At 36.1% G+C, this 17,398-nt stretch overlaps 1 protein-coding gene across 10 annotated transcripts in view; it reads left to right on the top strand.

The window, feature by feature from the left end:
* Positions 1 to 17,398, top strand: part of LOC110024098 — a 93,976-nt gene that overhangs the window by 41,029 nt on the left and 35,549 nt on the right. For 4 of the 10 annotated variants that reach the window (XM_020723847.1, XM_020723849.1, XM_020723853.1 and 1 more), the window contains exons 16-18: positions 11,166 to 11,214; positions 15,651 to 15,721; positions 15,831 to 15,950. In XM_020723847.1, coding sequence (XP_020579506.1) covers positions 11,166 to 11,214; positions 15,651 to 15,721; positions 15,831 to 15,950 — 240 coding nt within the window. Of the gene's footprint in view, positions 1 to 11,165; positions 11,215 to 15,650; positions 15,722 to 15,830; positions 15,951 to 16,218; positions 16,686 to 17,398 lie in introns of those variants that run through there. The other 6 variants (XM_020723846.1, XM_020723854.1, XM_020723855.1 and 3 more) reach the window with 4 other exon arrangements.

A 17,398-nucleotide genomic window follows, 5' to 3' on the forward strand; every position in this document is an offset into this window, starting at 1 on the left:
ATATATATATCTGTGTGTGTGTGTGTGTGTGTGTTGTTAAGGTCTTAGGACACGCGTTTGTATTTCATTTTATTTTTATTTGTTAAGATGCTTTGTCAGCCGTGATCAATACTTATTCCATGTGTGTCAAGCACGTGCCAACCATTGCATACCTTAATTATTAGGATTTTCAGTGCATGATTATCAATGATGTCCATCTACTATTCGAATTCCCTTGCATCTTCCCTTTCTTAACACTCCTACATTTGGCCATCTCATGGTTTCCTAAAATTTTTTAAGGCCGAGTAAGTATGTTTTCTGTAATTGAACTTCATCAAGAATTCTTGTGAAAAGGGAATTTTAAAGAGTAATTCTTATTCATGCTCTGCACTGATTTCACAATGAATTTATAATGGAAAAGCTCTATAAATTTAAGAGGGAGTTTAAAATTTACTACAAGGATGTACAGATTTTATATTCTTAATTTGAACATGTTTTCATGCAAAATTTATAATCAAAATTACATTAAATATATCTTAATTTTGTCTTCTGAAATATAGATGTCTTTCTCAATGTGATTGGGACGTGGTTTGTATGTTATGTTTCACCCTTCAGGTTGAATCAATCCCGCTAAGTTTTTCTACATCCTTCTCCAACAAAGAATTCTTTCATCTACAATGAACTCAACTATGCCCTTATTTTTTGTCCTCCCTAACCTCTTTCAATATTTCCCTCGTTGGGAGGACCTCTTTGATTGCAATTATCTTATTAATGAATTTCATTTTGCCCACAGGTTTACACTAGAGTACTCATACATGATCTCACCATCTTTAGTAAGAATATCGGTTATTTCTTGTGAGAAACTTTTATCATCATAATCTCACCATTCTCTCTCATTGGTAGTTTTTCCGGTGCCCAAGGGCACTGATATTTGGGGATTTGTTGGTCCAATATTCTGTTAGTGTCTCCAAAATAAATTTCTATGACTAGCATTAAAACAATGGTTTGATGATTCTTTGTTGAGAACGCCTCCTCTGATATCACTTGATGCAACAAAAGTGGGGAGGAATAATGTGAACTTGTGGATATATATTAGGAACGGAAGGCCAATTAACAATTTTAAGAGGTTATTGTAGTGGTTAAACCCTTAATAAATGAGCCAATTGGAAATGCATGTCTGATTTATTTTCAAAAAATGAGCATCAATGTGAGGAGTATGCATAAAGTATTTGAGCTCATTGTTAGAAATTAAGGTATGAACACTAAACCTATGCTCTGTTTAAAAAATAGGCATCAATGCTTTTTTATTAAGCATAATTTTATTATAAAAAAGGATAGGAGTACAGAAAAGATGACTAACAACAATTGTGAAAGAGTAAAGAAAAGTGCTTGGGAAAAAAGGAAGATATGTGGTGCAAGGTCAATCAACCTGCTTAGTTTAAAGCTTGGGGAAACACAGAGAACGATGATAAATTTTTTCTTATTACTCCTTTGTCTAATGAATAAGGTTTTATACCTTCTATTCATTATTGTATAGGGGTAGAGCTAGCATCCCTTTTGAGGGTGGTCAAATCCCGCCTGTCTAAATCCCTTTTGAGGGTGGTCAAATCCCGCCTGTCTGAATAACTCTAGGGAATATTGAAAATGGATTTTTTTTCTTGTAGTTTCAGGCGAATAATTTTTTGAGGGGGGATTACAAAAAAACTATAATATTAAAAAAATGCATGCCTTATAATATTAAAGAAAAATAATTTTAGGGTTGGTGATTGCCCACTTTGAATTACAAATGGTTTTGACCTTGCTAATGTGTCGTCACTCAAAATGCTCCCATTAGAATCAAGAGGATACAATGAATTAAGAGCTTCAACATCTTCATCAATAGTAGTGACGCTGGCACTAAAACAACTCTCCCAGGTGCTGAGCTGCGCCCCAATTTTGGGGGTGCTTTGATCCCATGGGATCGAAGCCCCAAAAGATTTTGCGAAAGTGAGAGAAACCCACGCGAGAGCAGGGAGCCTACAAACCTTCACAGGAACGATCGTGAAGCCGAGATCTGGAAGCAGAATCGCGTTAACGGGAGAGGGAACCACACGAAGGATCGTGACTGCGGGTGATATCGTATAAAGGAAAAACAAGGATCACGAACTTGTGCGATCTAGTGGGGTTATTTTGCGTATCCGCCACACCGGGCTTTTTCAGGGAAGAGTTTCTCAATTCTTCTCGATTTTTCTACCTCTTTTTTTGTGTGTGGGAAACTATAAATAGTTGTACTCTGTGTGTGAGGGAGGCAGTTCTAAGTGTGTTCGGTTTCAGTTCTTCTGTGTGGAGTCTCTTTCCCCTTTTTGGGCTGTATTTGAGGAGTTGGTGGTGCTTCAAATCTATTCTCTCTGGGTGGTGATTGTATTTTTTCTTTTTACCTTTCTCAACTCTTCTTCGCTCTCCCCAGCCGCCGAACTCTTTGTCTGTCAGTCCAACAGTCAACCATTCCCCTTTCCTACCAGTTATTACTGTTGTCCGCCTTCCTAACTCAGTTCAAGCTCCTCTCATCCACCCCGCTACTGTTGTCGACCACCTAATTTCCTTCCCACTCGTTCCCCCTTCGGTTCCAAACCTTTCTCTCCGCTGCCACCAGCATTTTGTTGCTATCACCATCCCTAGTAGCCATCCGATCCACCTCGCCGACCTCCACCACTCATTGGAATACATGTAGGAGTGTTTGTTTGTGCCGTTTTGATCTTTGTTGTTATTTTCTATTCGAGTCATATTGTAACCTTGTTTTAATCTTGATTCCCGATGAGTTTATTGACTGACTACAGTTGGTTGAAAGAATTTTTGAATATAAAGATATCCCATAAGACAAATGGGTCAAGATAGATGAGGTCATAGTCCCTCTGACCTCAATAAGGAGCCACTTCTCTCGTCCTACTTGTGTATTGCTTACCAAAACGATGTGGATGTTATTCCCCGTCACTATGATCTTGCATGTGGAATGAATCCATCTCTTCACCTTGTCTTCTCGTTTACTCTATCGATCACAGATGAACGTAACCTCCTTTTATTTTTCGTCATGTAGCTCTTTTAATCTCCATTGTATACGACATATTGCACACTAAATCTCTTTCTGGGTCGTCTGGTGTACCTGTTCGTGGTAGCATGACTAAGGTTGGGAATCGAAAGAAAAAATTTGGGTGGAAGTGGATGCTAGGGAACCCTAGGATGGGACTAGGGTATGTGCTAGCACTGATACAAATAAAAATAGTGGAAACACAAAAGAAAATCAGAATTTGAGGGAAGCATGATTCCCGATGAGTTTCTTGACTGACTACAGTTGGTTGAAAGAATTTTTGAATATAAAGATATCCCATAAGACAAATGGGTCAAGATAGATGTCGCTAAGCTGAAGAAGTGCTCTTCCCTATTGTGGGAAAATGTGTAGAGGCAGAGGAAAAGAGAAGACAATGAAAATATCACTAGGTGGGAAAAGATGAAGAAGGTAATGTAGAAAAAGTTCCTCGCACTCCACTATTGCTAGGACATGTTCCTAAAAGTCCACAACTTGCAGTAGAGGGATCTCTCAGTTGAAGAGTTCACTGCTCAATTCAACCAATTTCAGATGAAATGCGAGCTGATGGAGCCAGAGGAACATACGATGACTAATATCTTGGGGGACTGAAACCCGCCATCAGTAACTACAACCATGTTAGGCGCTAGGAGATGTCCAGACGTTAGCTTTGAAGCTGGAAAGACAAGAAAGCCTAGTTGAAAACAATCATCTTTCAAGTAGCAATCTTTAGGCAGGGTGTCATCTACAATTACCACGACTGACAAGGATCTCTCATGAGACAAGCAAACACTGACAGGAGAACCACACTACGGAGCAAAGCGTGAAGAAATAAGAGAAGGGCAACTCCTTCGGCACGGTGCTAGCCAGGAAGTGCTATCGATGCCAAGGCTATGGTCACATTATCTCCAACTGCCTGACGAGTAGAATGGTCATACACAAAGATCAAGGAATCGTAGAAGAAAATAACGATGATTAGGAAGCCGAGAACAGAGTGAGGAGTATCAGCTTCCTCCAGATGAAGGAGAGACGCTCGTGATTCAATGACTTTTACAAATCGAGGACACGAGAGATTCGTAATGGCTACGACACAACATATTCCACGCTCACTGCATAGTGAACGGAAATGTATGCAGCCTCATCATCAACGACGAAAGCAACAAGAATGTGTCGTCGACACAGATGGTAAAGAAATTAGGACTTGCAATGCAAAGACATTTCCATCCATATTTACTGACGAGGTTGAAGAAGGAGATGCATGTTAGCACCGTGTCACAGACAAATAGTCCCACATCGGCTAGGTCGACACACATGGTAAAGAATGTGTTAGCACCGTGTCACGGACAAATAGTACCACATCGGCTAGGTGTAGGGCCGAAAAACAGTATTTAAGTCCTGGGCTGCCCACCTCTCTTAAGGGCTCTTTTGGGAGGTGACAAGTGGTATCAGAGGAGATTACTGCCTGCTAGGTGTGTGAACTCTCCATGGACCAGTGGGACCCTCGGTAGAGCCGATCTGTGACGAGAGCGTCACGTGATTGGGTGGAGAAGAATGTCACGGACAAATAGTCCCACATCTGCTAGATGTAGGGCCGAAAAACAGTATTTAAGTCATGGGCTGTCCACCTCTCTTAAGGGCTCTTTTGGGATGTGACAACCAGCTGAAGATGCTTGGTAAAATTTTCAATTTGAGGCAAGTTACAAGACCAGGTGTGGTGTGGCGTGGTCCGTAAGGATGCCTTCCACCTTTTGTTGGGGCGAGCTTGGCAATATGATTGAAGGACTCAGCACGTTGAATATAAAAAGATTCTTTCAGCAAGGACGGGAATCACACTCTTCTTCATTTGAGAGAGCACGAGGTCACATGATCCCTTTTAAGCAGAACAACGTTAGTAGAACTGGATTTAGTAATGACACCAAACGAGCAGACCGAGACATCCACCCCGATACTGGACAAATATAATCAAGATTATGTCAGGACAATGTCGTACCAGCAACAACACCACCGTGCGAGAAGGGTGAATTTGCTCTCACTGCATGCTGGTTTGAACTGATCATAGGGTACTTTTAGAAGATTCATCAGTATAGGCATGGTCTACATGCCTACAAGGAAAGATTGATATGGAAGCTGGGATGACCCTCAACTTCCTCAGGCGACAGTGCAGTCGCCAATGGGCTCGAAGGTGGTTGATAACGAAGCAGAAGCTTTGACTAATGAAGTCGAAGCTCCCTGAACCCAAAGACTGACGCAGGTGCTACCAGTGCTTGAACTGCACCCCAATTCAGGGCACTCCGATCTCGCAGGATCAAAGCCCTACAAGAATTTGCGAAAGCGAGAAATTCACATAAGAGAAGGGATCCCGCAAACATTCACAAAAACGATTGTGAAGCCAAGATCACGAAGCAGAATCGCGAGTGACAACGACGATCCCGCACGATGGAAAGGAAGGATTGCGAATTTACGCGATCCAGTGGGCCTATTTCGCATATCTGCCACATTGGTCCTTTTCAGAAAAGAGTTTCTGGATTCTTAGTGACTTTTTCACCTCTTTTTTGTGTATATGGGAGGCTATAAATAAATGTCCCTTCTGTGTGTGGGAGGTAGTTTTGAGTGTGTTTAGTTTCAGATCTTCTGTGTGGAATTTCTTTCCTCTTCGTGGACTGTATCCGAGGAGTTGATGGTGCTTCGGTTGTATCCTTTCCGAGGTGGTGATTGTATCCTTCCTTTTTACCTTTTCTAGACCTTCTCCTTCCCTCTCCCCAGCTTCTGAATTCTTCCTATATTACCCCGACACTCAACCATTCCTTATTTCTACTGGTTATTACCGCTACCCACCTTCATAGCTCCATTCAAGCTCCTCCTATCCACGCCGGTACCGCTGCCTACCACCTAAAGTTCTTTCCATCTGGTGTGTTTACCTTTCCCTTTGCTGTCACCAACATTTTGTTGTTGTCTCCATCCCCACTGGCCATCCGACCCACCTCGCCGACCTCCAACACCCATTGGAATGCATATAGGAGTATTTGCTTGTGTCGTTTTGAGTTTGTGTTGTTATTTTCTGTTCGAGTCATATTGTAACCTTATTTTAATATTAATAAAAGTTTGATTTTGTATTTCCACTATTTTTCCTATTATTTTCGTTATCAAGTAGAGAGAAATTTTTAAAGCGGGAGTATCACTATCAACAATAATTGTAAGAGTTGTAGATGCGGAAGCCAAATGAGTAGTTTGGGCGAGCACATCAGATTCAGCTTCCAGAAATGTTTTTTTTTTTTTTTAATCCGGATGGGTGTTGGAGTAATAAGAGTAGATGTGTCTGAAAATGTTATAGAGAGGCATTATTGGAGGATGCCGTAAAATTCAACATTTGGCGGTTAACCACTAGATAATAAATCAATCTCTACCTCCTTATGAAGAGGAGAGTAACATCCATTTTCACTTCGACCTGGGCCACAAAAGGCCTGGAAAGATGGGTGGTAGTAGCATCAATTTGCAAATGTTTGTCAAAAGTAGATCCCAATGAATATACAGTTAAATAATTGAAGTAATGAAGGCATAACCTAGAAAAAACTACCTAAACGGGGGTGATAGGTAGTTTCTTGGAGGCATCAAAATGGAAATATCACTTCAACATTCCTATCGAAGAGTTACTGTATGTATGGTGAGATGAAAGCCTGGTATAACCCAACTTCAAAGAAGGTTTAATAATAACATGACGATGATCAAATAGACCAACTGAAAATTCATCAATCAATTGCAAATTTCACCTGAATTTGATAATGTTGTATATGTTGGGACTATCTAAAGAGAATTTTGTAACAAAGTTGAATGTGAATGTTCGATCAAGTTAAATGATCTCTGGATTAATGAAAATAAGAGCAAGCTTGTCTTGGAAAGGCAAGTCTTACTTGAATACATGAGTCTTCAGCTTGATAAAAGAGCAGTGACGATTGTAATGGACATTGGATCTAACAATCCACCCACAGTATTAGCAAAAAATTGAGAGTTATGAGTACAAGGCGGGGGAACCTAAAAAATGATGAGCAATTGGAGTAGGGAATTGTGAGACTGGATGAGAAGGGAACATCATAATCCTAGGAGCCAAAGAGGAAGGAACCTTGGAGATGATTGGATTGGTTGAAGCCTATGGTTAGAACCGCTGAAACTCTATGAACCTCCGAGAAAGAAGATAGCTGAGCAAAAATAGGTGGCGTTGAGGAGCATTAAGAAGGGCAACCTAAAAGAAATGACTGGAATAGATCTTGAATGGGAAAATATAATGTCGTTCCTAGAGGTGGCTGGTGGTTATAAAAGGATAATGACAGATGCTCATTGATGCTCTAGAAGGATCTACAACAATCATATTTGGCATGTGCAAGCATGAGAAAAAGAAATAACTTTGTAGTGGCATGAGCTGGTTGTGCATTGGAACACTCGTAGGAGTGCTTGTTGGATGCACCAGAGGACCTCAATGGGAAGCTCATGATAGGGTTCATACCTGATGTAGCGCCACGACAAGATAGAAGTCATTGCTTTAAATAATAGTGGAGTGGTTATGTAAATACGTTGAATGGAAAATTTTTGAAGGACCTGGTCATTCTACCATTACAAAGAGTTTAATCTAAAATTTGGAATATCTATTTGTTGCACCCACTTACTGGTCCTACTTGATCTCTTTCAATAAACCCTTTTGGAAGCTTGCTCCAGTTGATGGACACATTTTTTTTCATGTGAGGTAGAAATTTTTTTCATTAATAAATTTTTATTGGAGTTCATACTTGATCATCAGCTTTTAAAGTTAATGATCCCATTATTTTACCAATAAATTTTCATCAACATCTCGCTCTTTTATCTCATGGAAGTATTTGCTCGTGGTACTACGGTACAATTTGAACACTAGTTGGCTCAACTTTTGGCTGGTCTCCTTAAAGAAGTTTGTATAATATAGTTACAATCTAAAGATTTAGTGATGTTTCTTTAAGAAGCGCTCTTGTCCTACCTAATACCACAGGAGTTATAAGAAAGCATTGAGCTTGGTCAGGCATCTTTTCATTGAGAAAACAATAAAAAGTAGATGGAAAATTTACTGAACAAAGAAATTATTGAAGTATATTCATGCAATTCATGGATAACACCATTTGAATTTTGATTGAGGTGGAGATTGGTCAATTGTCTCTTCATTTAGGTTATCAAAGATTGTTGCTTCATTACATGCTAACTACTATCACATAGTAGGAGAAAGTAACTGTGTTGCACATTTGCTTGCTAATGGAATTCACGCAAAAGATTTCAAAGTTCTTTGAATGCTAATTTTAATGACCATAATCAAGGAATCACTAGTCATGTTAAGTGCTTTATCCTTATTTTAGTGGAGGAAAATCTAATGTTTTTAGATTAATTTTTTATCTTTTTTTTTGGTGCTCTAGGTTTTGCTTTCATCATTTTATTCTTTGAGCAGAATAACTCTTATATGGAATAAATTAGCAGGGATCTACTTAACCTCCATCAGAGGTATAGATGCCTTTTTTTAAACATAAAAGAAGGAAAAAAGAAAATTGTAAGAATTTTAGGCTTTGTTTGAGTTTTTTTTTTTTTTTGCTTTTATTTTAAAATGTGTTTGTATAGCACATTTTTTGCATGTTTTTGTTTTTTATTTTTTAAAATACATTAGCTTATTTTTGGAATACTTGAAACATCTAAAAATTGTTTTGAGTGTTTTTTTTTTTTAAATCTTAACACGTTATAAGATACTAAATATGTTTTGTTTCAAATCAAAACTTAAACAAAACAAAATAAAAACAAAAGACAAAAATCAGCTGTGATCCCAAACGACCCCTAACATCTAAATTCACTTTCAAATGTGCCTAAGTGGGTTATCCTTATTTTAGTAGAGGAAAATCTAATGTTTTTTAGATTAATTTTTTGTCTTTTTTTTTGGTGCTCTTGCTTTTGTTTTCATCATTTTATGCTTTGAGCAAAATATTGTAATTTAACTTTTATATGGAATAAACTAGTAGGGATATGCTTAACCTCCATCTTAGGTATAGATTCCTTTTTTTTAACATAAAATGAGGAGAAAAGAAATTTGTAAGAATTTTAGGATTGTTTGGGATTTTTTTTTTCTTTTTACTTTTATTTTAAAAATGTGTTTTTAGTGCATTTTTTTATGTTTTTATTCTTTATTTTTAAAAATAAAATAGCTTATTTTTAAAAACACTTTAAACATCTAAAAGTAGTTTTGAGTGTAAAAAAAAAAAGACTAAACATGTTATAATAATCCAAATAGATTTTGTTTTAAATCTAAACTTAAACAAAACAAAATAAAAACAAAATTAAAAAAGAAATCCCAAACAACCTTTAACATCTAATTTCACTTTCAAATGTGCATGTATCCTGCATGCTTCATGCTGGATCATTTAATGTTTATTTTTTGTTTTGTGAGAGACTGGTTTCGTCTTTTAGTTCAAAAAGTTTCACAATGTGGTTGTACATTAAATTTTTTTGTGCTTCTCTCACATCTTTGATATATGAGAATTTTATGCCTGTACTAGATGTTGCTTTTTTTAGTGGAAAAAATTAGCTATCTAGTTGAAGTGTAGCTAAAATGACATTTTAGTTGACCATTTTTTTTTTCAATCCCATTTTTTGTTGTTACTCCCAATGTACCCTAAGCTTATGAGGTACTAGCTTTATTTTATTTATGATGCATTATTCTATTGTTGATCCTAATATATGTTTCACAAGTCACGTTGAGCGAATCCGGTTGAAGGCAACATATGTGTTTTTATGTGAATCAGATCCAAATTGCCTTGAGCATAGTCAAAAATGCCTGAAAGTTGCATGTTCATTAAATAGACTATACGAATGCGTTCGAACATTAATTTTGCCTGGATGGGACTTCTCACGATCAATTCAAATGAACATCATTGAAATGGAGTATTTACTAACGTGATGTCATGCAACTCGGGTTCGAAACATCTTGACCACCACCAATATTGCTCGATTGTAGTGGATTGTGAACAGATAAAGCCAATGCCTCCGAAACATCAAAATTAACTATGGTGGACACACATGTTGTTTGGGTTCTTGCACAGTGTTGAACAAATAATTTACAAGCTCGTGATTGAATGACATAAAACTCAAGGAGTATGATTAAAAGATTATGACAAAAATATACACTTTAGTTTTTAATATATGAATTAAATAAAAAAGAAAAAAATTAAAAAAAAAACAAAAATTAAGAAATGAGGAAAGATTGATGGTTTCTAAGTAGTGTCTTATCTAAATCTATTTTTTTTTTCCTGATAATTTGACTCGGAGCTACACAAAACTCTCATGCGATAGTCCACGGTGTGAATTTTTCGATGCCCACATATCCAATAAAAAATATTTTAAATGATACCCTAAAGTGTCATGGGGTTATTGGGGGTAAAAGTATGAGCCTCAAAAGCAAATTTCCACTCATAATGAACAAAACTTGTTTCAACCATATTAACTATTCCATGTACTTTTACGCACATTTAAAAAAAAGGTTACTGTTTTTATTGTCCTTTCAAGCACTTTGAATGTTACAATGTGATAATAAAACCTGTACATAATCATTTTTCAGAAATTATGCATTACTTTGGTGAATCTCAATGTTCCTGAAATCTTTATTCATGGGATTTGAAACCCATTTTTGGAAGCAAGAACAGTTAACACTTCATCATTTGGCGTTTAGCATCTTAACTTATAAAATGCAATTAACATGTGGTAACTTAACTTGTTAACCTTTATTATAGTTTTTTAAATTTGTCATCCTTTTTGATATAGTTAAAATGATTGATCTTGCTTTTTAATTCATGAACCTTTTTAAATTTGTCATCCTTTTTAATTCATCATTTTTCTTTCATGTCAATTTTTACAAGCAACTGTTAGTCTTTCTTCTGAATTAATTTCATTTCTTGGTATGATACAAGGCATAGTTATATTAGGATCGATAGTTTTTTTTTATTTTTATTGCAGATCTTTTTCTTACAATTCTTAGTTGGCTTCCCTCGAGCTGAACTTTAGAATAGGTTCTTTTACTATTTGTGTTGATGCAATTGTTTTTTTTTATTTATGCTCGGCTGATTTCCAATTGCAGGGTGAACTAGTTAAGGTATTTGCAAATGAACAAAGAAAGATAACCTGCGGTAAGTGTGGTTACATATTTTTTATTATGAAGTTCCTGTTCATGGTGTGAATTAATATATTATAAAATTGCAGTTGGTTTTTATTTGCCATATTATCTGTAGAGCTCACTGTTGATTTTAAAATTAATTAACTAGGTTCATCATTTTGTATGCTAATATGTAGTTAGAAACTTTGATGTAATACTGACACCAATTTAGGGCTCCTAGACGGTTGGGAAGCTGGTCTGATGTAGAGGAGGTAGAGGAATGGTAAGGGAATGAAACTACGGCCGATCGATGATATTTGGAGGAGGATAGATGTTGTTCGGTGGCTTTTCTGACTGAACACAGTAAGAAAACCATGAAACAGTGTGGCACGAATGTCAAGGAGGGATGTCTGTTGAATTGTAGTGTGCATGATGGCGGGACGACAAACAAGAACTGACAATGGCAGTATTCTTGCTGCAACACAATAGTTGGCTCGAGTTGGATGACAGTGTAAAAATTTATTCTTCCATTTAGTCAATGCAACTCTAAAAAATGTCATTCTAAAGTGCTTCTTGATAGAATAAGTAGCCATCTTTTTTGGCACAATCAAACATGGAACTGCATGTGGATTAGTATTCTCACGAACCAAGTGTCAAACAATTGAATTTGTAATTTGCTTCTCTCACTCCTCGCACTCTGTTGGGTGTATTTGATATACATACTTGTCTGGAAGAGCTGACTTTGGAGTAAAATCTATAGCATGTTGGCGTTCACTCGATGGTAACCACTCAGGAGGTAAACTGTCAGTTAATACATAAAACAATTCCTTTCAAAAGTGCTGCCCCATTTCTAGTATCGGCTCCTCGGACTCGCTATCTTCTAGGACAGCAAATGTTAATCCGGTTGCAGTTTCTCTCATGGGATCAATTTGAAACATTAGTGCCTTTTCCTCGCTAGTTGGAAGTTGAGACTCCTTTCTGACGTTTTCATTCTCTCCTGTGTTACTATTAATTTCTTCAACCACTTTCTGTTAAGTAAAACAAATAATACTCTTGTTTGGGCAATCGATGTACTGTGCCAAAAATTGTAGTACTTGATGCATTTTCTGCCAGGGCCTGATTTGGGAATGTTGGTTGGCTCCCATGTGTTCTCCACTTTGAACTAGTTTCTCCTCAGGCAAGGTCGGTTTGATTGTTCTTCTAGGTATACTCTTGTTGTTTGATTTTAGGGATGAACTCTGCTAGTAAGATGTGGCAATCGCTCGGTGACGTTGTCTCTCCACCTTCGAAACTAGGGTTTGAATATTCTGTAATGTTTAATAGGCATTTTACTGGACCACAATGCCAATTGACAACCTCAATTCCCTCAGATATCGTGCTATGATTTTCTCCACGTACTCCACCAGCTCACATTTTAATATAAACAACTTAAACTCAATTGTGTACTTCTATACTGAGAGATCTTGCTGCTGCAAGTGATGAAGTCTCAAGAGCATGTCCTCTGTGTAAAGAACTGGTAGGTATTTTCATTACATCTCTTGTTTCATCTTGGACCATGCAGTGTTTTCTTCTTTTGTCGTTTTTAAAGAAGCTTTCGATTCTCTCACCACAAAAATACGCCACTTTGACTTAATGACAACTAGCTTTATCATTCATTTGGTAAGATGTCTTCGTACTCAAAAAACATATTCCATTGTCTGGAGCCACTTGATGAACTCATTCGAATCCTTGTGGTCGTCAAAATATGACACGTCAATATTCACTCCAAAATTTTGGTTTCTCAAATATTTCATGCCAAATCTTCTGGGTATTGTTTCTTCATCACTAGAGATTGGTTGGTGGAAGGATTTCACTTCACAATTTTGATTTGGTAAGTTATCGTTGTGATTACAGGTGACCTCTTCAGATTTTCTACTCTCAAAATTTGGCAAAAAGTCCCGTAAAATTCATATTAAAAAAAGAAACAAAAAACACAACATATATCATACTTAACAAAGCTTCAATGACACATATTGACTTATATCGTGGGATCACGGGTCCCATCTTTGCAATTGTTGGGATTATGTGATATCCATAGACATGAACAAAGCAAAACATACATGTGGTTGCTCCGATTTAATTTCTACTCAATTTTTTTCTTTTTTCTCTTTATTTTCTCTTTATTTATTTCATATTTCCTTATTTCCTATTTTTCTTATTTTTAAGTGGAATTTTGCTAGAGATACTTTTTATGTGTTGTTATTTTCTAGTTTTGAGGAATTTTGTTTTGTTTTGAGTTTAGGGAGATTGCAATCTCTTTTTTTATTTTAAGGAGTTTTGTATCATTTCCTTTTGCATGTGGTGTACCTGTATCTTGTGTAGGAACAACTCGTGAAATCTCCTTGCCGCCTGAATGTCGCCAATTAAGAGTTTTTTTGTTGTTGTCGGTCTGGACAGCCGTCAACGACATCGAACTTGTTGTCCAACAACAGATTTTTCCTCGCAATCTCGTCCAAACGCCGTCAAACTTGTATTTACATTTTCTTTGACATTCCACAACTACATACCCGCTAAATCTCATTTCATAATATTTTCTTGGAGCCCTAAAACTGTATGACAAACACAAATAATGAAAGAAAAAAAAAACTTAAAAGGGGAAATTTACATATGCACACAATTCTTATGGATTTACATATCTAACACTTAAAGATCCGTATTTACATTTTATCACCTTGGTGCTCTAAAGCCATGCATAAAAATGAGCATATTTCCTTAAAAAGTTATTGAAGTGGTATTTTTGTTGTGATGTTAATGTGAATGCTAAAGTTTAGGTGTTGGATATGTAAAGACATAAGAATTGTTTGGTATTTATGTAAATGCCCAATTATAAATGATTAAAGTTTTAATCAAAGTTTCAATTTTGTACAAGAAGAATCATCCTTTAGAAGTAGTCATCAAGACTTGTGAAGTGTTTGAATCAACATCAAAAAATATACTCAATTATTACAAGGAAATTGGAATTATTGAAACTTTGAATAAGTAATACATGCATCAAGGATCTTGTTTATATTTTGAGCCCTAAAACAGTATCACATATACAAATGAAGAAAGAAAAAAAAATTAAATAGGGAAATTTACATGGATTTACATGTCTTGCACCTGAAAGTTCGGTATGTACATTTTCATCACCTTGGTGCTCTAAAGTTATGCATAAAAATGAGCATTTTACTATTTGAGTGTTATGAATGTAAATGTTAAAGTTTGTGTTAGATATGTAAATACTAAAAACTTGTCGGTATGTTTGTAAATGCTCAATTATAAGTGATGAATGTTTTAATCAAAGTCTCACTCTTGTACAGGAAGAATCATCCCTTAGAATTTGTCATCATGACTGGTGAAGTGTTTGAATCCACGTTAAACAATACAAATAAGTATTAAGAGGAACTTGGAATAATTGAAATTTTAAATAACTATTACATGCATCAAGGATCTTATTCATAATCTAAAACACTTTTTGAAATTCGTGAGTTCTAGTTAAATCAATCAAGTTCTCTTTCTCTCTTTCTCTCTATATATATTTATCCCACACACACACATGCAAATGCACACATCCCGCAAGGCCTTGAATTTAGGGTCACTTGGTTGAAAAATAAAGCTCTCAACCACAATGCCAAGTTGGCTTGCATAGTTAAAAATATAAAGTTTCAATACATCCTACACGATTTTTAGTAGCATGTATGTAGAGTCCCATCTCCCAATTCTAGATTCTAGCCTGTGAAATTCTCATTTCTGGCACATGTCCTGATGAAAAATCAAGAATTAGCACAAGGGCAAAGGGACTGATGACTCTAATTCGACAAAGGATAATGCAATAGAGCTGAGCTGATTAAATACACTTCCAACACTCATTATGATATTCAACTTACAAATTTGTCCAAAAGAGCATACATCATATTATTACCAGGCACACAGATCCGGTATAATCAGAACATTCAGATAAGGGAAGCACACCTATGTTTCTTAGAAGCTAAGCACGTCCTTTATTGATCATAATAGAAACTCTACACTTAATGTGGAAAGAAAAACACTTTATCACACTTTGATGTGTAATGGAGTCCATTTCTGCATTTAGCTTTGGTTTTATCTTCTCGAGATAGTATTAAATGAGAGCTTATTAATTATATTTTTATTTGTTGAACTAATATTTATTTATGTTTCGATTTAATGATTGTCAAAGTGATGTAGTGACATCCTATAATCTGGCTTAGATCCTGTTATTCCTCTTATATGATTTTTAATTTTCATCATGATCCAGAATGCAAATGAAGTTGCGTCAAAAGAGAATTTTCAAAAATCATCTCATTTTGCGCTTTTTGCTTTATTATCATTAGCATATTATCTCTGGCAATCATTAAATATGGCTGGATGATCATGCTAAGCGTGTAACTTCAGCATGAGTTCTTTGGTTTCTTTTTTTTTTTTTTTTTGCAGATCCTGTAATGCAAGAACAGATAGAGAAAACTCTTTCAGCTGGACATGCATCATATGAAGTTGCATTATCGGTATGATTTCTTTCAGTTCTATAGAACTTGTTCAGATTCAATATTGGTTATTCGTATGCCTTCTCTGCTAACTATTTACAATTAATTAAAATATTCTTAAAACTTTCAGGCCAGATATTTGGATATTTGGGAGCAAGCTGTTTTAGCGATCAAGAGGGAAGGTTATAGTATCAAGTGCAATGGACCCCGTGGTGTTGTTGTTACAGAGAAGTTTTTACCAACTACCACCGTATGTTCTTTTTTTTTTTTTAATTTAATTTTTTTGACAACAAGTAATAGACAACAAGTAATATAATTATTTGGCATATTATTTAAGCAGCAATAACTTTTTTTCCATCCTTTTAATTTTAGATAGATGTTTTTTTTTGCACTTGTTAAATTTCAAACTGAAGGATTTTATATGAAGCCTTTTTTGGGTCTTTTTTATAATTATTTTTCATTTTCTATTGTTTAAGTTAAATTCGAAAGAAAACTCTTGTGATGCTTTGTTCTTGCAGACACCCTTGGGTGACCTCATGTTTGTGCACTCCATCCCCTTGGCCTCATGCTTACGTGCTTGGCGCGGTCATTTTGTCTTTTCGTGGTTGTGCCAGCATGGAAGAAGTTACCCAGCTCATTTATTCCTGCATTGTATACGCTTTGATGCCCTCACGGCACTCTATCATCGACACCTCATAGCCTTAGCATGATGTTCTTCTTGTGCTTGGTTTGGGCTCTCAACCTCTGTCCCTCCTGTGATTTTGAGGGCCTTCTCATAGCCTTCGGCTTTTTACTCATTGCTTGGAACTTTTGTTCTTCCTTTTGCTTACAATGTCATGCTAATTTACTTTCTTTGTTTCGGCTTTGTTTTTTGATTTAGAGTTTTATCTTCTTCAGTTGACTTCTCTATTGGTCTCTTTAGCTTCTGCATGTATAAAATCTATTGTCAGTTGCGCTTATCGTTCGTTCACTAAGGCTATTGGGGGTAAGACCAGTCTTCATGCTTCTTGCTCGCATTTCTTCTTCTTGTTTTTTTTTTTGGAATGATTTAATGCCCAACTCATCACAAGCTGCCATCCACAATTCATGGTAAACCTAATCTTATTCTTTTCTAATAACGACATATATGAGTTGACATCTTTTTTCTTCACTATTATTGACAAGCTTTCTTGAGGCAACCTTATCTTTGAGATTGTTCATAGATAATCTTCAATTTACAATTGAAAGGAGATTTTTATTTTTTATTTTTTTATTTTGGGTACTTGATTCTTGTCATGTGCTTATCAAATTTGAAGCAACTTATTTTAGACTTTTATCCAGAAGATCATACTGTGTAGATGCTTAAGTTGTCCTCTCACTTTGATTGTACCAAGGAACCACCTGTTGCGTCGATTTAGATTACATTTTCTTAGCTTTGGGTTCATTAATTCAATCAATGACCCTTACAAGTAGATGCATTCAATATGAGGCTCTATTGGATATATTAATGGTTGGGGTCCTTGTTGGATGGGTTACTTTATTTTTAGAGAAGGAAATTTCAATTAATTTTTCCTCATTTAGATTTTGGAAGAAGGCAAACTTTGAAGGTTTACCCTCTTGTTGCTCTTTTTACAAAATTCTTGGACAAAACTACATATGGTGTTTAAGTCTCACTCAGAATTGAGGAAATCAACTATTGTTGATCCTAGCACTCAGGTC

The sequence above is a fragment of the Phalaenopsis equestris genome, unplaced genomic scaffold, assembly GCF_001263595.1.
Source record: "Phalaenopsis equestris unplaced genomic scaffold, ASM126359v1 Scaffold000246, whole genome shotgun sequence".
NCBI classification, from domain to species: domain Eukaryota; kingdom Viridiplantae; phylum Streptophyta; class Magnoliopsida; order Asparagales; family Orchidaceae; genus Phalaenopsis; species Phalaenopsis equestris.